At 38.1% G+C, this 23,515-nt stretch overlaps 2 protein-coding genes across 2 annotated transcripts; one reads left to right on the top strand and one right to left on the bottom strand.

The window, feature by feature from the left end:
- Positions 1-4,204: 4,204 nt before the first annotated feature.
- LOC139710071 (GTP cyclohydrolase 1 feedback regulatory protein-like) lies at positions 4,205-8,641 on the bottom strand. The gene is made up of 4 exons (XM_071622015.1): positions 8,599-8,641; positions 7,640-7,738; positions 6,993-7,087; positions 4,205-5,519 (listed from the first exon to the last, which is right to left on the bottom strand). The coding sequence occupies exons 2-4, from the start codon at positions 7,733-7,735 to the stop codon at positions 5,384-5,386; spliced, it is 327 nt and encodes a 108-aa protein (XP_071478116.1). The 5' UTR covers positions 7,736-7,738; positions 8,599-8,641; the 3' UTR covers positions 4,205-5,383.
- A 250-nt stretch (positions 8,642-8,891) lies between these two features.
- On the top strand, positions 8,892-18,877 carry LOC139710077 (coiled-coil domain-containing protein 174-like). Its single transcript, XM_071622022.1, has 10 exons — positions 8,892-8,966; positions 11,053-11,175; positions 11,696-11,796; positions 12,675-12,736; positions 13,451-13,628; positions 13,838-13,939; positions 14,386-14,549; positions 16,875-16,969; positions 17,554-17,818; positions 18,507-18,877. Exons 1-10 carry the CDS (start codon positions 8,928-8,930, stop codon positions 18,875-18,877), a joined length of 1,500 nt encoding a protein of 499 aa, XP_071478123.1. The 5' UTR covers positions 8,892-8,927.
- Positions 18,878-23,515: the final 4,638 nt, after the last annotated feature.

The raw sequence follows: 23,515 nt of genomic DNA, 5'->3' as shown, positions 1-23,515 counted from the left end.
AGTGTGGAGGAGGCAACACGCATCGGTGTATTTTAGGAAAAAACTTGCAAGAGGTGAGGAAACCGTCTCGCTGCACAAAATTGTCGGAGGACAAATGATGTATTCTGTTTATTGCCACCTCAACTGTTATGCACTGGACGCTTTTCCACTTTGCATGGTAGATGGCTAAAAGTGGGACGTGTGATCACATTTTTAGTTGTCATCGTCAAGGGGGTCTTAACCCCGTCGCTCCACCCTAAATCACCACAGGCAATTTGTACTTATTTGGTGTACTGCATGTCTCCATTATGTTTAAGCCTTGAAAAAAGTACTCACCTTGTATATTCACTTCTATGTACATTGTAGATATGGAAATACTAAATCAGCAAATGTAACATATGTAATAGTATTTATGAGCGTGATAATTTTTCTATTTTTGTAAGCATGTAATTGCATTTATCCCATGAGTTGGCAACAATGGAGATAGTCACATTTTGCGTAATTCATACCAGATGAATATATTGTCACGACACCAATGTTCTGGTGACTGAAAAAATCAAATTCATATTTGTGTTTCTGGTTATGTCAATCTGCTCTGAATTTATGTTCTTCACAGTGCAGAGCTGGTTTGTTTTATTGTTTTATTGTTTGTTTGTTTTTTGTAAATGTACTTTTGAGTTTGATTAAGATTGAAAAAAAAAAGCTTGTCAGTTATTAACTGCAAGCATACAGTTTATTGCACTGTACAGAAAAGTGATAAGTTTATCACACTATCTTTGTAGATTTTATTCTTTTTCATATTCTTGCTGGGGTGTGTTGTGAGTATTTATATTTTTTCCACAATAAAAAAAGAAAAATGTTGCAGAGTCATACAAAACTGTAGATATAGAAATGATAGATACAATGTCTTGGGATTTAACACTTTACATTAATTACAACCATATGCCCTTGTCTACATGTTGATGTCTATAGAAAGTATGTGTCATTCTAATTGATGGGGCATTTTAGTCCATATTTTTATATCTATGCTCAATATCGAAATGTTCCCTCGCGAAGCTGTGCAAACATGACATACATGTACATAATTTACACATGTGGCAATGGATGTCAGTTGCAAGTGATTTCTATCTCGATCTTTTTTTAAATGAATGTGATACAAGTGTACTTATATCACTGAACAGAATATCTATGACACAGAGACTGCAGGCTTTAAAAGCACAGCAGTAGCAGTGAATTGGAAAGGACATTTACGCTAGACACATACACACACGCGCGCGCACACACACACACACACAAATCTGCACCTTACACCAAATACAACTCTAAAGGTATGATTGATTTGTCACTCAACATGTAAATATCCACCAAAAGAATCATCCCATGCTTATTTTGCGCTTAGAGAGAGCATTAATAGTTCCTTATTATTATCAATGATAGTCCCTTTTGGAACAGCAAATAAGATTTAGATTTATTTAAATTAGTGGTGGACAAGAATACAGTGCTCCATAATATAACCCACCCAAAGTGTGATAGAATGTGTATACAGTATATGATTAAACTTCCTGATGTCTTGAAATTTGCAACAGATTCAGTTTACTTGGCCCCAATGCCATGCATTTTGATAAAATATAAACGTAAACAATTAATACAAATGCCAGCAAATAGCACATCAAATCTTTGACCCAATACTACCATGCACTTTCATTGTAAATGACCTTGCCATTTCAAACATGCAGAGCACTTGAGGTAGGCAATTATTGTGTGAATTGACCTTGATTGTAAATGCAATCTTTGCAGTGGTAATAAACTCAAGATTGAGAACCAAGGATGGTATGTGGCTGTGATTTTGATAGTGACTCGGTCGAGACTGTGAACTGATGTATGAAGTTGTATGCTATGATGGGACATTGTATACAGAGGTTGCATTTTGCATGTACATGTAGCAAAACCCTGTTTTAGCAATGTTTTGCTGCTCCCAGCTCTTTATATTCTATTGTTATTTTACTTTAATGAGACATGAAACCTCACGTGAAAAGGTTATTGTTGTGGTCTTGGAGTCATACAGTTAAAAATTGATGAGGTCCCATGTACTTCTGCATCTATGTTTAGACCTCACATGAAAAGGTTATTGTTGTGGTCTTGGAGTCATACAGTTAAAAATTGATGAGGTCCCATGTCCCATGCATCTATGTTTAGAAAAAAGGTAACGTGGTTGATGGGACAATACTAACAGAGTAGAGTGGATATGTGGCTGTGACAAAGTAAAAATGAACAGCATCCAGCAGTAAAATTGTAGAACTCGGTAGCCATGTATTGAAACTTTGTTGTTAGCACCACTGCATTGTAGTTACTTTTTTCAATGTATGTAAAATGCTAAATATCTGCCTCATTTTGGGTTAATTTACTGTTACCAGTACAACCTGTAAAGTCTTCATAACACATACTGTATATTGTTCAAACATAAATTTTGTTGCACCAGCTACACACTTGCCTCTCTTCCAAAATAATGGATGTATTTAAAAGTACATTGCCTTTGGTCAGCTACATTTGTATATGTGTTATGGTGACTTTCTTGTCATTTATATGAACTAACAATAACTGCACAATGTGAACCACCAGAATTAAACAATTCTGAATGCAAAAATAAGTATTTATTGAAATGGCTTTTACATGAGAACACTTCTAACATAAGAATATGAATGGAAAATCTGTCAACATTTAATAATAAAAGACAGAATTAACCCTTAAAAGTCCTATGATATTACAATAAAACCGATGGCAGCTCTTAATCTTTGTGTTGGCACAAGATAGTGAAGAAACAATTCTAAACCACTGACAGAAATAGTATTACACGTAGCAGTAGTAGTAGTAGTAGTACATGTAGTAGTACATGTAGTTGTAGTAGTAGTAGTAGTAGTAGTTGAAGTAGCAGCTGACCTTCATTTGCTCACAGCATAAATCATTCATGATACAAACGGTGCAACTGTCCATATGCAAAATGGATCTGTGCCAATAACAAGCAGTAATCAAGGAGGTACAAGGTGAACCAAGTACCTAAGTGGTAAAATACAGTACAGTGCACTCCCATTATAACAAAGTCCTCGAGACCGGTGGTTTTCATTCGTTACTATCAAAATTTTGTTAAAGCCCAACAGTAAGGTACATAAAGATATGTACAGTTCGACCTTGATTATCCCGCCTCCTTATATCCGGAAATCTCTATTATCCCGACATGTCAGGCAGTGAAGGACTTTTTTTTTTCTTCCAAAAATTGAGAAAAAAACAGTGACTTTAAACTCAATTAAAATTTCTACAAAACTCACATGATTTACCTACAATATTCCCAACAGAACTAACATAAATTCACACCATATTATCATCGTAAAAGTAAGGGACAACAATTTTGCGCAGGCTAGCATAGATTACACCACCGTTGCGGGGTACGCTACCTGCCTAGCTGCCAGTGCACTGGGACGGCAGCTTGGACGGCAGCTATATACATTATGATTGTGTCTCCCATATCCGGCCAATTCACTTATCCGGATGAGCGCTGGTCCCGACATGGCCAGATAATCGAGGTCGAACTGTAGATAGTAATTTGGGGACCTGTGTTTTTACTTCATTGGAGCAAACATTTCATTATAACTGCATTTGTAGTAAAGGGGTGAACTGTATTTCATAACCCCTAGCACTATAACAGATATTTTCCCACAATCCCAACACAATACAACATATAACATCCTCATTAGACAGAATATGCAAACACTGTCTAACAGTCTACACCATGAGGTGGTTTGGTCTTCTTTCTAAGGGATGAAGTGCCACATGTGTGTGTAGCCAGAGCACATCACAAGTGACTACAGGAATGTAAATTGACCACTGAAATTTAAGAGCATAACACATCAACACAAGTTAAAAAAATTCATGTTCACCTGACAATATGCATGGAGCATTCATACTTGACTAGCCAGCACTGACATGATCCACTCATTGTGTTGTGCACAGCAATGAGTCCAATAAAAATAGTGGAGGTCATCCATTGTGCTAATACAAATGATGTACCACAATTTTATCATCGATGATCATAATTTGTTTACATATGGGTATTGGTTGCTTGTTTTTGTTGCTGATGTCAGTCAGGGTTTTGTTTATTAATGACAGAGCTCCCATGTGTCATCAATGCTGCAAAGTGCAACACTTATTTTATAACCTCTCTAACCTCTATTTCATTAATCAAGACCACATTCCAGCATCTGTGCACACTTTTAAAATAGGACTTCAATTAAACGTCCATTCAGATTTATTGGCATGACGATGACCTTAAAAGGGTCTAAAAACAGCATTTCAAAACTATAGTAAAAAAAATAAATTAATATAAAATCCATAATTCAGCCAGATCACTTGCACATATTATTGTCAGTCACATCTTACCATGCCTTTTCAGCACATTATGATTTAGAATAAAGCTTGTCATAAATGTGCATTATCTTTATTGTCACCTCATGAAGTCTATAGATTGATGATGAGACTCACATGCTGTAGATTATCAAAATCACTGATAGCAATAACCAATGTGTACAAAATTCAGTTTTAAGAAAGAAATCGTACTAATACATGTATATGACTACATTTTGACCGCCAACAGTACACCTGCGCCTTATCAAATGCCCACTACTCAACCAAATCATAATGCCTCCCATAGTAATCCCTAAGATATATTCCATATGTACAAGTTTATCATCTTCCAATGCTCCTCTTCCTCCTCCTGAGCCTATCTACAGACCCACAATGGAGTTGGCCATACCGCAGCATCTCCTCACCACAAACACCATAGAATCAGTTAAATCACTGTGTTATCATCATAAGGTTTGTTTATCAGGGTTTGAAAAATGATAAGATAATATAGAGAAATTACAAAGTTTTGACGAGAAATATTACTGTTATAGCAAACTCTGCAATATCATGGTCAAATCAACAGTCTAATCATGTTTCTTTAGTCTCATCTTGAGAATCAGATTCAGTCATTCTCATAACAGCAAAGCTCTTTCATAATTTTCATGATTGACACATTTCAGTGCCTGAATATTCTTTATAAAAATAATCCCAATTATACTTCTCACTTGATCGTCAGACAGAATAAGATTGCCATGAGGTATACTTTGCAGGCTACAATACAATTAATTCTTCATTCCATGAGGCAGAAGAGAGGCCAATCAGTTGGTCGCACACCATATGAACAGCGCCCTCCACTGTCGCCAACTCTCCAACTAGTTTTGACCCTTCCTCAAGCCAGCAAACTCTTCACAGTCACATTTACTCCCCATCAAGCATGCCCAAGTTACTGTCCAACCGGCATCATCAGGAACGGAGACATGCACGGCCTCCGTGCCTCGTCGAGGATGTGTTAAGCAACGTCGGGTTCCTTGTGCAGAGTCCATATCGTGGTCTGGCCCACCCCAGTCTGGGTGACGACTCTGTAGCCAACCTTTTCCAGCCTATTGAGAATCACTCTGGGCACATCCGGACTCCTGTACTCTTTGCTGGACATTTTGTGATAAATAAATTGAAACAAGTCAGAGACATATTCCCGACTCCTAGCTAGAATTTAGAATTATGGAACTGTGTTTCAACACACTGCATCTAGCATTCTCTGGCTGCTTGGGCCATATCATGTTGGGTCAGTAATGGAATTCTACCATTGCATTCACCTCATGCTCTTGACTAAAGAAGTAAGAGACCAAAATAATATGATGTTTTTAAAAAAATGCAAAGAAAACTGGACTGGTTAGTGAGAAAATTTCAAGTATTGGAAACACACTGCAACACCTGTTTAACCCTAAAAAGACTGGGGGGGGGGGGGGGCCTAAAAGGCCTAAAAGGCCCCCCCTCGACATTTTGTGCGATTACTCGGCAACGAGCATTGCTTTCACTGCGACGCTCTATGACTTTTTTCTTTTGAGTTTCCCGCACATTTTGACGCCAAATTTGTGACGCCCGAGGGTATGGTTCTGATGTTATGTAACTTTTTGTACGTGCACATCGGACTGAAAACGGCCCAAAAATGTGAATTTGTGCACAAAGTGAATGCAAATTGATATTTTTCACATGGTTCATATGAATATGCTTATTTCTACTGTCAATGGCTGAAATCAATTTGTTTTAGCAGTATTGTTCTTCAAAAATGTCTGACATAAAATTTTGCTGAAAAAAAAAGACAAAAACAAAAGGTCAAAAAACACAGAAATACATTAGAAATTCATAAAACAATAAAATACGTAAGAAATTAACTTTGATACCAAATTTTTTTCCAAGTACATTTGCTAAGAATGCCACAAAGAGTATTTGGACCAAAAATTAGCACTTTTGGAACTTTATTTACTGATTTATAGCAAAAAGTCTGATTTTTGCATAAATTAGCATAATTAATTGATATAAAATAAAAGAAGACTATTTTGAAAAATCTAATTATGTGATCTTGTAGATTACATCGCACACTACCATTGTGCAAATTTACGCGGTAATTGCGCGATCCACGGCCGAGATCTCAAGGGGGGCCCTTTAGGCCCCCCCCCCCCCCCCCCAGTCTTTCCAGCTACCAAAATACCCCAGTCTTTTTAGGGTTAACCAAGAAAAATTAGAGGTGATATGACCTCTTTTCCTCTCCCCACATGCTAAAACATGACTACTTACAAAAAAAGTAAGAGGAACCCATGCAGTATGATTGACCTGTATGTGCATGTAGTATGTACTGTTTATGCCATAAATTAAGTGATTTTACTTTCTTTCTTTTTTTCGAATCGAGACTTCCCGACAATTTCGCCAGTGGTGGAAATCGGAATAGATATGAGAAATGTATGCGTGCATGTCACATTCATGTCGGGATCACAGTTAATACTTCTGCATGTTTTTAAATTCATGAATAGCGCCTGACGTTTTCTGTGTTTCTCACTGTGATTATGTGCTTGTGCATAATTATAATAATATTTAATGGAGCAGTCCTCGCTCTCACTTACAAATTGTTGCCAACTTGCTTGATCAGCGAGGCTCCAAGATATTCCATGAGCTCTGGATCAGACTCGGCATCCCCACAGATTGTTGGTCCACACTCCTGGGTGCAAATCATTTCCCACAATTCAGAGAATACATGAGATCTATGACATCATACATTCATAACTCATTAAAATGCAGACTTTTAAGACGTAAATTTAGGATCAATACACCTTTTTCTCGAACTACAGTTCCATTTTCTCTTTTCCTTTTTTCCGAAATTTATTTGACAATAATGCCACTAAATTTGAAGTTAAGAATTAGATTTTTCAAGATTGGGAGACATAATTCATCCAGCATTCAAAAGTGGCCACAGGGTCAATGGTCCTTTTTTTTTTTTCTACCAATCCCCCTCCCCCCCCCCCCCCAAAAAAAAAAAAATCTCCTGTTTCTGCAGATCCTGTCATAAGTGTTCATAGTTGGTTGGGTCAAGGGTCAAGAGTCATAGCACCCTTCCTTAAAAGCCAAAAGTGCGTGTGTGGGGGGGGGGGGGGGGGGGGAACTACAGCGCTCTTCCTAACGAGGACTAGGACCCTGTGCGGATAATACAGTATTTCCATAAGAAATTGCCCTGCTTTATTGCAGAGGCAACAGACAGGAAAGGAACACTCACCAATCTAATCTGGGTGCTAATGATGACATACGGCATGGCGATACCCTTCACTACTCTGCGTGTCCTTTTTAGTTCTGTAGACTGTGGTTCTTTCATGTACTGAATGAAATACAAATGTAAGTATGGTACAAAATAATGCAACATTTTTCACTAGCATCCAATGGCAGAATGTGCATTTCTCATACTCCCCTCCCTTGATTTCACGACTGGCCCAAGAAGTGAAATCAAATGTGATACAGGTGAACCCCATTATAACAAGATGCAAGGCACAGCCAGCACCACTTTTTCAAAAGTGAGGGGCCCAGTTTATATTTCTGTTGCCACTTCCAGCCAATCCAGGTTTCATTAGCTAATAACAAGCAAAAAAAAAAGTCTTCAGTGCAATTCATGACGGGAAACATTTTGTGCAGTTAAATGTCCTTTTATTGTTCGGTTCAGCGACATAACTGTACATTGCACCACTTGGCTTGGCACTTCATCATCATTATCATCATCATCATCATCATCATCACCATCATCATCTTACTGCGACTCTTAAGGAGAGGTAGATCCTGTGTCTAAACTTATTCTTCACCTCTCAGGTTAAGTTAGTTAGATCATAGATGATCAAAACTTTTATTCAATTACTGCATGACATGCGAAGTAAAATGAACACAGAAGCAGCTTTAGGTCTACATCTTTATGTAGGAATCTATCTTTTCTCTTAAACTTTCCCTTGCATCTCGATCACTACATTTTGTATTCCTACTCTTAGCCTCTTTTAGTCTTATGACCAAAACTTACTACATAGTGTCCACACTAAGTTGTACATACGGGACTGAGGATCAACCTGACGAGTAATATGCAATAAAACTCTTCCCTTTCGATTTATTAGTTTCTACAATCCTTTCAAAATCACTTTCAGAAAAGTCTTTTCTTGACAAAACTCATTTACAGCGTAATAACGTGAGCACACTTACAGTCCAACGTGAATCAAGCCAACACTGCACTGTGGCAACAGAACTACCAGATGAGATGACACACACAAGACATAAATTTTCGACTTGTTTCAGCTGTGACTCGAGCGATCATAGCCGCACCATAAGAACCGTTGACCACCCGGTACGGCTCGGTGTACCCCGGCCGAACGCCCACGGGGCGAGCGAGGAAACGGTCGGCGACCGAGCTAGCAGCGGCTGCGTGCCACAAGTGCACCCGACCCGTTGCCCCGGGGCCCGGCGCCCGCGGCCGGCCGCGGCTGCGAACGAGCAGAGCAGAATAGAAGAGACGGACAGCACATCAAGGCAGGATGAATAAATCAAATAAGATTAACGTGAACGTTTCTTCGGTAAGTTTGTAGAATCTTAGAATACAAAATATTCGTCCAAATTTCACACGGCATAAGAGGTGTCATTCTTATAATTCTGTTGAAATATAACGGTTTAACTTGAAGGTACATGTACAAAGGAACAGAGGAATCAATCTTGATTTAGAGTGTAGCACCACACCTTGCATTCTGTGATGGGGAAGGATGTCCCAAGCTTGTTCAAACCAACATTCATGATGGTATGGAATTCATGGAACCAATTAAGTTACAGCTGTTCTCGTGAACTGAAAGTAAGCGACAGTGAGAACGAAGCTCTCTAGAATCTCTGCCAGCTAACGTAGTAGTGCATTTCACCTCATCAGAATTTGTAATAGGGGCCTACTTGTAAAGTTGTAAGACCCTCATTAATCAAGGCAAGGCCAAGGCTAACCCCGTCGCGGGGCGCTGTAACACAGTCGTATTTATCCGTATGGGGTCGCTGCTGCGGTAAGGCCAAGGCAAGGTCTAGTAAGGCTTGTAAGTAGTAGTAGCCCGACCAGACGCCGTGCACTAGTTACACTTGTGTACAGCGACAGGGCTGTGTATAGTTAAGTATAGTAGTAGAGTGTGCCGAATAGAAATTCCCCATTTTATTGAATCATTTTTTTAAAAGAAGTGCTGTACCCCGTGTGACAAAAAAAAAATAAAATATGAGTGAGTCAGTCTGGGAGCACGATTAAATTTATTGTACTGCCCTGTATGCAAGAAGATTTTTAGCACTAATCGGGGTAATGTACCAAAAAAAAAAAAAAAGATACATGAATTCCTTTGACTTTGTAATGATGGATTTTGTGTCTCACAATGTTGAGTGGAAATCAACATATTCAAATTTTGTCTAATATATGAAAAAAAAAATCAAAGTGTCAGTTTCTTCGATTTGATACAGCAATGCTATGATTAAAATGTGTGCATTCACATTGCATGCCCTCAGAACCCTGTAATCTTTGGCATGCTTATTTTGCCATTATAATCAATAATATTGTAGGAGAAATTCACACCACTTACAATGCTTCACTTCTTGCACAGATCAAATCATCCGCCAGCTTAACTTTTTCCGCATTTTATTCCCTCAATTATTATGAAGAAGAAATGTGATTATTATGCAAAATGAAATAAAACAAAAGATGTTTCAGTTTAGCACCCTATCCTGCCTCAGCGGAAAAATAAAAAGGAAGGAGGAGGTCCTTTTTTTTTTTTCGAATTGGTCACCTGCCACATCCACATTTTTCAATACAACCAGCTGCACTGTTTGTCAAAACTACCTGCCAACCTTTTTTTTTTGGGGGGGGGGGATTGGGGGGAATACTCCCCATAAATGGAAAATTTGATTCAAGAGTCTCCAAATATCATATATGCAATCTCTAGATATGAATATCAATCTTTTCCTGTGGAAAAAAAAAATGATTTTTTTTTTTTTTGAGAAAGATTACCGGTATATTTTTCTTCCCCCTTTTTTTTTGTACAATTGAAAAAAAAAAGAACAGACAGCCTCAAAAAGAAAAGATAAAGTGGGCAGAGACACTGAACATGTATTTTTTATTCACTTCACTATTATTATTGTAATTTTGTTAAGCACATCAGGATGTGGAATTGGCATTGGGATTGATATCGCCAATTGCTAAAGTTTGGCCACCATGATGTGAACGTGCAATGTTCTGTATATCTTTCAAACACAAGATAGCGCCAGACAATGCCGTATTCTGGGTTATGATGGTACCAAGGGTTACGGCATGCTGCATTACATTGTTACCTACCGGTATATTTTTGAATGTTTCCTGAAGTTATGCAAAGTTCTTTATTCTCATTTCTCCAAACATGAATTGCCTGAATTACCTATGATGTCTGATGACACCCTGTACCATGTAAGTTATAAACTTGTAGATGGCCATTTAGCAGATCCTGATCCTAGAAAGGGTGGTTAGTTTATGCAATTTGAATTAAATCTATTTTGTATTCTTATTTATTAACTTCCATGTTAATAAGACATGTTTTCCAATTATCATTTAACAACCAATGAGTTTTATGTGATGTGTGAAGATCATTTGTTCATGAATCCTACCTGGAATAGCTCGTGGATCTGAAGGCAGAGCTCTTCAAGAAACAGGAACAGCTCAAGAGGGATCGCCTTCAGACACAGCAGCAAGGAGGCAGCTCGGCTTCAACCACCAGAGCCAGACCAGCAGAGTCCAAGGTAGGGGGTCTGTTATTTCATTCTCAGGGCTGCCAAGTCTCGCATAGTGATCATGCAGAGTGCAAAAGAAGCTCTCTGTACACCCTCAAATGACCCCACCCCCTCACCTTCCCTTCCACATGGGTTTGGTCCTTTGCAGTGTCTCACTTGCTTCTTGTGCAATGTTAGCAGCCGTACTTTGTGGTCTCGTTGAAGAGCAATATATTTTTTTTATTCATTTTTGTTTGTTTATTTGATTTTTATATATTTATTTTTTATTTTTTATTTTTTTTATTTTTTTTTTATTTTTATTTTTTTTTTTTTGGGGGGGGGGAGGGGGGTTAGTTCAAAGAAGTGAAAAGTGTTGGTTCCAGCTCAGCAGACAATGTATTTTAGCACTACCTTTGCTGTCACAACAATATATTCCCTGAGTCTCCTTGGCATAAACAGTTCAGAGTATAGTGTAGACATTGGGATAAAATCCAGGTTCCTTGCATTCACTTTGCCTGCATATGGCATCACTTTTGCTTCACTCCTACAGAAGCCAAGTATCTGGAGCAAGAAAAATGCTGGAGTCAAGGCCAGAGCAGAGAAAGATCTTGAGAAACTTGAGGAGGAAAGAAATGAGCTTGAAAATGCAAGGTACAGTACTTCTAACAACATTGGCTTGCTACTCACAACAGATACCGGTAGGTGATATGATTAGAGGAAGATATTTTTGTGTTACTACTTTCTTGCTGTTACAGCCTCAAGGAAAAGATAGGCGCAATCAACATCACATGGATCATTCAGTGACACCAAACAGCAAGAAAGCCATATCACCACCAAACTTTTATGAGGAATCGCCAAGAACAAACTTTATTCCTCGATCTCGAGCGCCATGTCCTCTCTCAAAGCTTCCACCACATGGACTCAGCGTGCATACATACTACCTTGTAATTTACTTAAACATATGCATATTCATGACAATGTTTATATCCAATTATTCACAAAATGCATCTTCAGACTGAATACATAATTATGAAAGATTAGTTGTATTACTCTGTCCACTAAAGATCTGTAATTCTTGATTGTAGAAATATCATTAATATTGGTGTTTTGTGAAATTGTATAAAATTACTGTAGTACAATGTATCTAATTGAATGTGTTAAATGAGTACAATAAGCACATCAAAGTGTACAAGATGTGGAAAAAAAATCTTACCTTTGCATTTCAGAGGAAGTACTTGTAAGTTTGCATTGAGAATTGTCGGTTGAGATTACAGTAAAGATCACAAACTTACCATTAATATTAATGAATGCTTCCATCAGATATTTAGACTATTTAGCAGCACTGTCTACTCAACTGAACTGTGTTCTTCAATTCCATCTGATTTTGATTTTACCTTCAGTTGTTTTGATTTACAGATGGACATTTGGGTTGGTGCAAGGTTTTGTGACCCATGTGTGTTATTCCATTCCAAATGTGATATGGCACAGCCCATCCCCTTTTGCTGTTTTTTTTTTCTTCTTCTTCACAGGAGCAAGTTGGAAGCCAAAGCAAAGTTCTATGAGAAGATGACCAAGGATGGGGGTCTACCAAGTATGTAGAATGTTGTTCTATGTCTCCAATTTTTAGTTACAGTGTACTGTACAGCAAGATACATTTGTGGCATGAAATTTTTATGAATTGGAGCTGACAGCTTTTTTCTTGTGAAATGTTCACAAATTGGCACTGGCATTTAATGCTTATAGTGTAGACAAGATCTTTTGTATGCATTTTGATTTTGCACATCTTGGCTCTGGCAAAATTCGCGAAATTAAAATGCATGCGAACATATCTCTATCCACAGTATAAAAGTGGAAGGATAAAAGCACTGAATCCTTAGTTGTTATCATAGATGTCTCAAAATTTTTCCTTCTTTTCTTTGATTCTCATATTCACCCTTTCTCATCCTCCATAGTCTTCTATTCTATCAGTCTTGCAATACCATCAGTATCACATTTACCAATATCACCGTTGTGAAAGTTACACACTTTAAGTGTGCTAATTCTTTCTAGCACTGCATTTGGATACTTTGATGTATAGGAGCAGTTTGATGTCTTATGAATTAGGTGTGTAATTCAGTCTCCTTACTGATGGCAATTAATACAGGTCATTGTCTGTTCTGGATCTTACAACATTTAATCTCAACTTATTAACAAAATTTCATGTGAATGCAATTTTAGAACAGCCTGATCGACAGTCATAAAGGCCAAAGAACCTACACAGGCATAAGTTTGATGTGGATATTTCTTGTTTTTGATTACTTACTAGACTCAGATGGTGGGGAGCACTTCCTTGTGGACTTTGAGAAGAAGGCTCTAGACAATCTGGATGAATTGAGGAGCAGGGGTGTGGGACCGTTACCAAGGGAGGAAGCGGAGAAGGAAGAGGTGGACAGATTAGCGGAGGATGATGAGATACCACCTCCAGCAAACAGAGATGAAGAATGGTATGTGAAAGAAAGTTTATGTTGTGAATTTTGCTGTTCACTTAAAAAAAGAACAAGCATAACATATGGAGATTTTAATCTTTTCTCATTTCACATGTTTAAAGGCTTCTAAATCTATTTTGCTGTTGTTGTTGTTTTCTTTAATGGAGAGGAACCACTTTATTGACAGTTTGTGATGATAAAATGAATTTTTCCTTTCTTCAAAACAGGGTGGACTATACAGACTCCCTTGGTCGATCCAGACGGTGTATGAGAAAGGATCTCCCGCATCTGATCTCCATGGACAAGAATCTTAACCCACAAGCCTTCCAGTGAGTAAACATCCTCCCCTGTGCCAATCAGCACTTTTTCATTTTCTCAATCAGGAGGTTACTTTAAAGATCATGGTTTCTGTGATGAGGATGTTGTATATTTCGTAACGGTGGGGAATGTTGATTTTTTTTTTTTTAGCCAGCACTAGAAAAATGGTGGAAACCCCACAGGTAATTTTGATGGAAGCACATTGGGATAAAACATCGTTAACGAATCACACACAAAAGAAGACAAAGAGTATGTGAACTCCTGACGTGTTTAGTCAACTACCACAATGACCCACAGTATTCTCACTGTTCCACCTCAAGCTACAATGTATTAGATTTTGTATGTCACACCCATGTTTGAAGAAAAAAGTCGTCTTTCACAGGTCTTTTGCCATAGTATTACTCATAACTCTACTTTGTTCACATGCTTCTATGTTTATTCATGCATCTGCTTTCAGGGAGAAGGAAGAGAAGAAAACATCGGAGAAAGGGGAAGAGCTACCAGACCTGATGTCCAATGACATGTATCGTGAGATGCTCCGCAAGAAATGGGAGGCGGAGGAGGAGGCTGCTGCCAATGGACCCCAGGGCCCCACCCACTACCAGAATGTCAAATATGACGGTGAGGTCATGTGCGCCATCTCCTTCTGGTCTTCTGCCACTTGAGTTTTTTTCTTCTTTTTTTTTTCCTTCTTGAGTTTTTCTCTCAATGTTTAGTAAAATGTTTCCCCTATGGTGTAATCCATAGGCGCCGGAAGTGGGGGGGCAGGGGGGGCGGCCGCCCCCCCAATCCAAAAAGTGGGGGGGCAAAACGCATTTTTGCCCCCCCAAAAAGCCCCCCCCCCCAAAAAAAAATAATAATAGTAATAATGATAATAAAGATAAATGAATAAACAAAGAAAATAAAATAAATATGTATATATATATGAATAAAAGGGAAAAAATATGGCTACAAACGGCAGCTTTTGGACTGGAAAATGTCAAAATTTTCAAGCTCGCTCGCTTCGCTCGCTCGCATCCAGCAGTTGAGTCCGGTGCGCCTCCCCCTTAATTTCTAAAGCGAAAAGCATAGCTACGACGGCAGTTGTTGGACTCTAGAATGTCAAAATTTTCAAGCTCGCTCGCTTTGAATCGTTATGCCATTCTCCTAATGTTGCTGACAGTAATAGCCAGTAGTTGCGCCCGATGCCCCCACCCCTTAATTTCCAAAGCGAAAGATAAATATAGCTACAAACGGGAGTTTGGGGACTGTAAAATGTCAAAATTTTCAAGGTCGCTCGCTTCGCTCGCTCGCATTGAATCGTTATGCCATTCTCCTAATGTTGCTGCCAGTAATTGCCAGCAGTTGCGCCCGATGCGCCGCCCCATTAATTTCCAAAGTGAAAGATAAAGCTACAAACCCCAGTTTTGGGACTGTAGAATGTCAAAATCTTCAAGCTTGCTCGCTTCGCTCGCTCGCATTGAATCGTTCTGCCATTCTCCTAATGTTGCTGCCAATAATTGCCGGCAGTTGCGCCCGATGCGCCCCCATTTATTTCAAAGCGAAATATGTAGCTAAAATTAAAACTCCAGTTTTGGAACTGTAGAATATCAAAATTTTCAAGCTCGCTCGCTTCGCTCGCTCGCATTTTATTGTTATGCCATTCACCTTATGTTGCTTACAGTATATAATTTGTCAATCGTTTCACACCGTCATTCCATAATCCATGTAAGGAAAACTTACAATATACCTCAATGACTGCGTTGTTGAATGTATCACATTCCGTAATGTATTGTAGTCCCATTATTGCTCACGCACACACGCACAAGCATACAGACCGTCAAAATTACTTTATGGTTCCCCCCATGTTTCGACCCACCGTACGCCACTTTACATATATCTATATATATATATATATATATATATATATATATATATATATATATATATCTATATCATATATTATATATATATAATATATATATTATATATATATATATATATATAATTATATATTATATATATGAATAATAGATGTGTGTGCGTGAGTGTGTGTGTGTATGTGTATATTGTGTAACATATGCATGGTCTAATCTTGAGCCCCCTCCAATGTTTGCCCCCCCAATCCAAAACTGCTTCCGGCGCGCCTGGTGTAATCACATTAAATGCTGCTTACTTTATATATACAAAGTTGCAGTAAAAGAGTGGGTTATTCATTCTGTTGATTGTCAGTAGGTGATTGTCAGCTCTGTGGACTGTACATCAGCTGAATGTTCTTTCTCACTTTGAGTTTGTAGAAGAAAGATCAATAACAAAATGTTTTATTGCCCTTTTTGATAACACAATTGAACTAAAGCTAAATCTATTTTGCAATAAAGCAGACTGCAGTGGGAAGTTCTGTAGATTGCACAATTATTCTGGGTAAGATAAGTCATTAGTCTACATAAGCATCCTATCATGGGGTCTAGGGCAGCTGCCCCCTGGGCAATTACCCTGGACCCTTCCCCTGACCCTAACCCTGATCCTTATCCTGAACCTAATCATAACCCTAAACCTACCTAACCCTAATCTTCACTCTAACCTTACCACTGGCCAGTATTTAGCCGGGGGTAATTGCCATCTGGGAGTACAATGTAATTGCCCTGATGCGCCTATCATGATTCTATGTCTATAAGAAGTATCAAACTTTGGTGTTTGGTCTTTGGCATTCTGTTATTTTGCAAACCATTCTGTCTAAGCTAGGCTTCACTTAAATTCATTTTATACTGGACTTCAGAATAAGAAAATATATGTCCAGTTGTTCATCACATGGGCCAGATTGTAGTTTGGCAGGAAATAATAAACACGCATATTTGTATTGCATATTCCTCATTAATAAAATCCTTGTCAGTGATTGCTCTACAATAGCATCATGTGATCAAACATAACATTTCATATTGCACTCCAAATCTGTGTTCCTTATGGCAGAGGTGCGAGATCTTGGAGTGGGGTACTTTGATTTCTCCAAGGACCAGACTGAGAGGAACGAACAGATGGAGAGACTGCAGCTTCTCAGAGATGAGGTAAGCCACCTGTCTGCCTGGCCACCAGTCTGCATGGCCAGGAGGGTGTTTCACAAAGAACTTAAGTCAATCTTAAAGTTGAACTCAACTTTGATAAAATTATGGCATGCCATGTATGTCTTCAGTGGTCTTCTACCTTCCAAATGAAAATGAAACTTTGGGAGACTTTTTCATGCAGTCATTACTGTTCAAGAGAAAATAAGTGACAAAGAAATTTTTCTCTCAATCTGGATAACAAGTTTAAAGCAGATTCTGAAAGGCTGATGAAACTGAAGAGGGAATCAGTGGCATACCATATGTTCAAGTCAGTCATAACTTTTAAGATCTACTTGAATTCTTTGTGAAACACCCCCCTAGTGTATCACAAAGCATAACCACTGGAGAGCCCAAGAGAAACCTCCGTCTCTTCTTTGTAGCTGATGTCCCTATGTTTAGATTGAGGTGATTTCCTCTGTTGTGGCACCATGCGTAGTTGCTAGCACTGCTGTCTATGGAGTAAATATTAGCTGGCATTATTTTTCCCGCACACAATTTTCCTACTTATCACATTTAAAATTGCATCCAATCTTATTGTTGTGACACAGACTCTGGGGCAGAGGCAGCGGCGAGAGAAGCTGAAGGCAAAGCGGAAGGCGGCCATGAAGGCGAGACTGGAGAAGGTGAAGGAGAGGAAGAGGCAAAGGGGAGAACTCGTGGAAGATGAGGAGGAGGAGGAGGAGGAGGAAGAGGAGACTGTGGTTCCAGAGAAAAAGAAGAAGGATGGCGCAGAACAGGCACGACTGGCAGATGCTCCCGAGCAGGATGGGTCGCCCAGAGAGGCAAAAGTCAGAGAATGGGACATTGGCAAAGGTATGAAGATTAGATCTTGAAAGCATCTTACTGTGTTATGTCAATAAACAACCTTTGCTTGTGGGCTATCTGTCTGGTAGGAATAAAGATGGCTGATGCACTTGGGTCATCATCATCCCAGAAAGATTGCAGAGTGTAATGGAGTGTTTTACATCTATTAAGCACTCAGTTTCTTACATTTTACAATATTCACTTTGTAAGAGCATGACTTACAAAAGTGACTAACAAGAAGTACATGAAATAAGTCAATTTTCAGTGAGTGATTTTCGTAGTCGGTAACACTGGTTTGAAACTATACACAATTCATTCTATGATTGCAACAGACCTTCTTGACTTTGCTAAATTGCTATATCAAAGCACCATGCACCAAACATGCATTTCAGTGAGCTATTAAATCTAAGTCAACATCTCCACTTTCCTTCAGATGAGCAACCTGCCTGTCCTTTTGTGTTGTTGTAAAGCATAGTAAACATGCTTTATTGGGTCATTGCTCTATGCTTATGTTTATAAAATAAGAGCTCTTGAAGGAGAGTGCAGTGGACCATTGATGCGGCCACCTGGGCAGAGAAACCAAAACCGAACATTTAGCTAAACATCAAATGATGAAAATCACCCTCATGACCTACAAATGCAGGATTTGAGTAGACAGTGGAATTTCTCTGAATGTGACTCATCTGATTTTTTTCAGAGCCTGTATCACCATGGGAACAGAGACTGGACAACGTCAGAAACGAGAGACCTTCAGAGTTTGCCCCTCCCAGCAGCTACGAGAGCTCCGGGTGGAAGAAGCCCCAGCGGTCCAAGCCGCAGTTCCCACCTCTCAGAGACTACACATCCAGCTATGGCAAGAGGACTGAAAGGACCGAGGGAAAGTCGTCAGCTTTAGGATCGCAGTGGAATAATCCCGGTGGATCTGGTACAGGCACTCAACCGTTTGCAGCTGCAGGGGACTCGTATATTCTCAGCCAAAGAGGCAGGGGAAACACCAGTTCAGACTCAAAAACAGAGGATGCCATATCATCAGCTCTCTCCTTCTTCAGGACTAATGCCAATCAGTAAATTTGAATACCTTGGAAATTCATGAAAGAGCCAATACTTGTGGATCTACACACTTGGCTCAGGGTTAGGTCATGTCAAGCTGCTTGCCCATCTGCAACATCTGGCATGGTGTTCAATTCAATTCAATTCAATCCACATTTATTTCGGATATAAAACAAGGTAAATATTACAAGGATTCATTTGGGTGACACCTATAAAGAAGCAAACGCTTGTCGGGTAAGGTGCACCCTATTGCAACTGTATAATAAACATAAATAATGATATAATATACAACATAAAAGTGACTAAAAATAAAAAACATACATGCGTACATACATACAAAATACATTCACAAAGACAACAAATAAAAAAAAAAATAATGGATATCGGGTAAGTGAGGCATAAAAAAAAAGTAATGTTGGTTGAAACGTACATTGACTCAAAAGATGTGAAATATCAGATTGGATAAGTTAAACAGAGGCCAGGTAAACAGTAAAAAATCATTCAATTAGTCAATCAGCATTCGAAATATATTATAAGCGTCAATGGTATAATTCCTTTGATTTTTATAGAAAAATAATCAATACTAATGTTAATCAACACTAACATCTAGTGATAATTATTAAAATGAACTTTGAACAGTAACACAAAAGAACAATATAGCATGCAAAATATTAAAAGCAGATACTTATTCGAACATATACAAATGGAATATAATGTCAGTTTTTTAAAGCATGCTTACTATCATGTAAAAAACAATTAGTCAGTATTTCATATCATAATTTGCCAGATAAGAAGGAAGTTAGATGGGAAACGTTGATTTTTGTTGCAGAGTCAAATCGGAAGAAATCATATGATGGCACGTGAATTCAAAGCAATGTATTGCACAAGGATCATAATAATGTGAACTAATAACATATGTAAAATACGTAAAATGCATGCGATGAAGTACTATTGTGGCACTAAGAATGTCTGCACCCATTGATGATGAGACAAATAAATATGTTATAAATACGTGTTAAAACATGGTGCATAAATCAAACCAAACAGAGCATGTTAGACTGCAATGTCACACGGATCGAGTTGTCTGCATGCTAATGCTGAACTTTTTTAATCTTACTGGGGGGTCGGGGGAGGGGGGAATTGAATCAATTGGAAAATCCATGCAGTCCATTGACATGGATATTTATGACTGTGGATTTTTTTTTTTTTAAAGTAATATAATTGTTGTGGCCTAATTGAAAATTGTCATTACCGTGATGATTGTGTTGTCAGCTTGTATAAACTGTGTTTGCAACAATCAGAATGGTTGCGTAGGAAGTTGATTGCATGTAGATGATTGCATGCTCCTCCAGGGCTCTGCTGTGGGTCGGTGGATACCATAGATTCTCAATTGTTAGGTCCTGGTTCAAGTCCACAGACAGTAGCGGTTGTGCACTCGCGCAGGACCCTTTACCCGCGTTGCTTGGACCTCTGGAGGAGACTTAGATACCATTGGTCACATAGTACCCTCTCTCTGAGCATATTTGTGCTTCTTTCATGGCCATTTAAAATGAAGATCCAATCACACATCAGTAAACATCAGTCAAAGGCAGTCATTTGTGAGGTTTTGTGTTACTGTGAGCAATTATCAAGGTGAGGGTGATTTGACTTTGCAGTCACTTTCAGCTGCCGCATTTCACAAGTGATGTGTTTGTTGACAACTATTCAGTATGTCATGCAAGTGTTCAAAGTAATAATCAGTCAAAGAACCAGACAAAGGCTGTAGGGTTCTACTGCTCTTCTTGGTATCAATTTGTTATTGTACAATAATCACAGCAAGTATTTTCATTTCTTCAATGGTGCATCACCAAATGTGATGATCATCTTGCTTTGCAATGAAATATAAATGACCTGCACCTAACACTGAGTTAAAGCCCCCTGCAAGTTTGAGAAACAACCACAAGTACATTGTAACATGATTTTCTTTTCTTTGTACCTTGTGTATAGAAGAACACATATACTGTAAATGTCAATATTTTCACATAAATAATTTTTTTGGTGCTCAAAAACATATTCTAGGGTTCGTCAATTCATGTTGTGCAATTGTCAACACATTCAAAATGTGCAGAGAAGATTGAAAAGGAATTTTTGCTAGTATTAGAATTCACGCTTGCCAAAAGTACCGCAAAATACGTGAACACTAAAGGGATGTTATAGTATTGGTGGAGATGAGGATTGAGCTTTGAACTTTGTGAGATACCAGAGAAACTATGTATGAAAATTTACAGAGCATGCCATTCTCAGAAGAATTCAAAGTTTATTTGATGAAAAATGGTTTTGGAATGGGCAGGGATATCCAAAAACACAGTAAAGCAAAGCGATCCAAATAAAAGCTGTGTCCCACCTTTATTCAGACCACTTTGTTTTTGATATCTCAACCATTTCAAAACCAATTTTCATCAAATGAACATCGAATTCTTCTTGAAATTATGTGCTCTTTTATATTCCATAAAAGAGATTTCTCATTTTATCTCATCTAAAAAAAAGTTATAAACCTGAAACCAGGTTTCAAACCAAAACTATATCAACCCTTTAATGCACCACAAAAATTACTGCATTTACAATATTAGATTGACGAGTGAATTTTGGGCAAGAAAATCCGTAGCGGACTGCGATCAGTGTAGTTTTATGATAATCATTCATTTCCCACCTTCAAAGAAATGTGTTACTTTACAAAATAAACTACATGTATACACTATATTTAGCAATGTGCTTTCTCCAATTAAACCTTCATAAACCGAACTGTACATGTGCCTTCTAAATATGTTTTATCATGTATGTATAGTGTAACCGCGGAGTTGTGCAAATTACGGAAGAAGGTAAGATTCTTGTTCCATTGGTGACTGGTGATGGGAGATACAGTCAACCTTGCGTTACCTCGCAGAAGTGGAATAATCCATTAAGTCGGAGGTCTTTTCATGTCTTCTTCTCGCTATATTCTATTGATTTTAATCCCTCGTAAGTCAACTTTTCTCAAAGTTGAAGCTACTTCTTCAGTCCAAATACAATGTAGATTCGATTTTCAAGGTGAGGTTGACTGTAGCTCCAGTGTTTTAACAATATGACAGAAAGCACTCAATCTCCTTGTAATGGCAAAGGTCTTGAGTGTGGAAAGCAATATTTGCGACGGATTGCGGTCTTTGGGTTAATGACTATTAACAGACACTGAATATGAAAGACAAACAGGCATGCGGATTTCAGAATCAAACAATTAAATATTTATTGTGAACAATAATATCCTTAATTAATAGAACTTGGCACTTCATTAAATACAACTAAAACATCCAACATTTAAATCCAATATCTTTAAACACTTTCTGCAACGGTGAAACACAGTATAACAATACAAATTGCACAGACCATTCTGTCAAAAACAGACAAAAGTTCCCTGTTACAGGACAATGGCATACATACTTTTCATGAAACAGGTTTCCAAACCTAAACTTTTGTATCGCCAACAAGGAAAAAAATTACCAACATCTACCACAACACACATTCAGAGGAAAGTGTAGATAATGGTGGCATGACAAAACAATGCATTTCTTTTGACAAAGTACTATTAAGTTTGACCCAAATCTTCTTTTCCTCCATTCCAGGGCCTCTACGTTGAAGTCTTCAAAAGACAAACCCACAAATTATTTGCAATCAAACTTTGGTGTGGATGTCTGTACCACTTTCAGAGAGAGCCTGTATCAGTCAACATACTGTACATGTATATGGCATACATTTCACAAGCATAACATTTTGCGAATCACTATCTCTTTTCAGAACAATGTCAAGAGCAGTTCATGAAACAAAGTGAACAATTGTGCACACTGGAAACATAATTCAGTTAATCTGGATTCTGGGAGACAATTATTTTTCTATATTTTGTTGTTAATTTCATGAAAATTGGTCAACCCACAAAATTAAAAAAATAAACCACAGGAAAGTATATGGCATATATATTACACTGATCACCTACAATTTTGCTGAATATTCCTCCCACTGGGAGTGGCACTGAACAAATCATCAACCAAAAAAAAAATGTTCCCTAGCTGCTCACAGCTAGTGTAAAACTTCTGATCTAATTTTGGAATGTTTCTTTGATAGAAATCAAACAACCATACATTCATAGTTCATAATACACTTTGAACACAGCCCTCTTTATTCAAACGTACTGCATTGTTACCACTATTGTACAAACAGGGCTTAAAATTAGCTGTGTGTAATTATCATGGTACAAAATTTAACTCTTGCTTTGGACTGGTTTGAGTAGTGGTTGTGAAGATAACAGAAAAAGATGAAAACGAAAAAAAAGGGCCCGATTCAAAAGCAAAAACAAGTTGAACATGGAAAAATACTTGAAATTTTGATTGCTATTCATACAATTTTGGAAGCTTGTTTGCTCACCATGAGCTGGACTTTGCTTTCATTTGCTCAAGTTCTGTGATAATCATTTTTTCCTCTCTTTCATTTCACACATTTGTACTTTGCTTTCAACTTGCTAGAAGGAAAAAAAAAAGAACAACATGATTGAAATTGCACAAAACTGCCACACATAGGATTCTGTGATACAAACACGATGCATTGATCAAAATGTGGCTCTTGCTTTCATACACTAATACTGATACCTCA

The sequence above is a fragment of the Diadema antillarum genome, unplaced genomic scaffold (genome assembly GCF_040938485.1).
Source record: "Diadema antillarum isolate AM-2024a unplaced genomic scaffold, OU_Dant_1.0 seq00001497_RagTag, whole genome shotgun sequence".
NCBI classification, from domain to species: Eukaryota; Metazoa; Echinodermata; class Echinoidea; order Diadematoida; family Diadematidae; genus Diadema; species Diadema antillarum.
This window is presented reverse-complemented; position numbering and strand designations above follow the sequence as displayed.

Coding starts and splice junctions, on each gene's coding strand:
- LOC139710071 (XM_071622015.1), bottom strand. CDS start 7,735: ATGAAAGAACCACAGTCTACAGAACTAAAAAGGACACGCAGAGTAGTG. Junction 7,088..7,639: donor TTAGCACCCAGATTAGATTG/GTGAGTGTTCCT, acceptor ATTTGCACCCAG/GAGTGTGGACCAACAATCTG. Junction 5,520..6,992: donor AAGCAAGTTGGCAACAATTT/GTAAGTGAGAGC, acceptor CAAAATGTCCAG/CAAAGAGTACAGGAGTCCGG.
- LOC139710077 (XM_071622022.1), top strand. CDS start 8,928: ATGAATAAATCAAATAAGATTAACGTGAACGTTTCTTCG. Junction 13,629..13,837: donor GCAAACAGAGATGAAGAATG/GTATGTGAAAGA, acceptor TCTTCAAAACAG/GGTGGACTATACAGACTCCC. Junction 13,940..14,385: donor CTTAACCCACAAGCCTTCCA/GTGAGTAAACAT, acceptor ATCTGCTTTCAG/GGAGAAGGAAGAGAAGAAAA.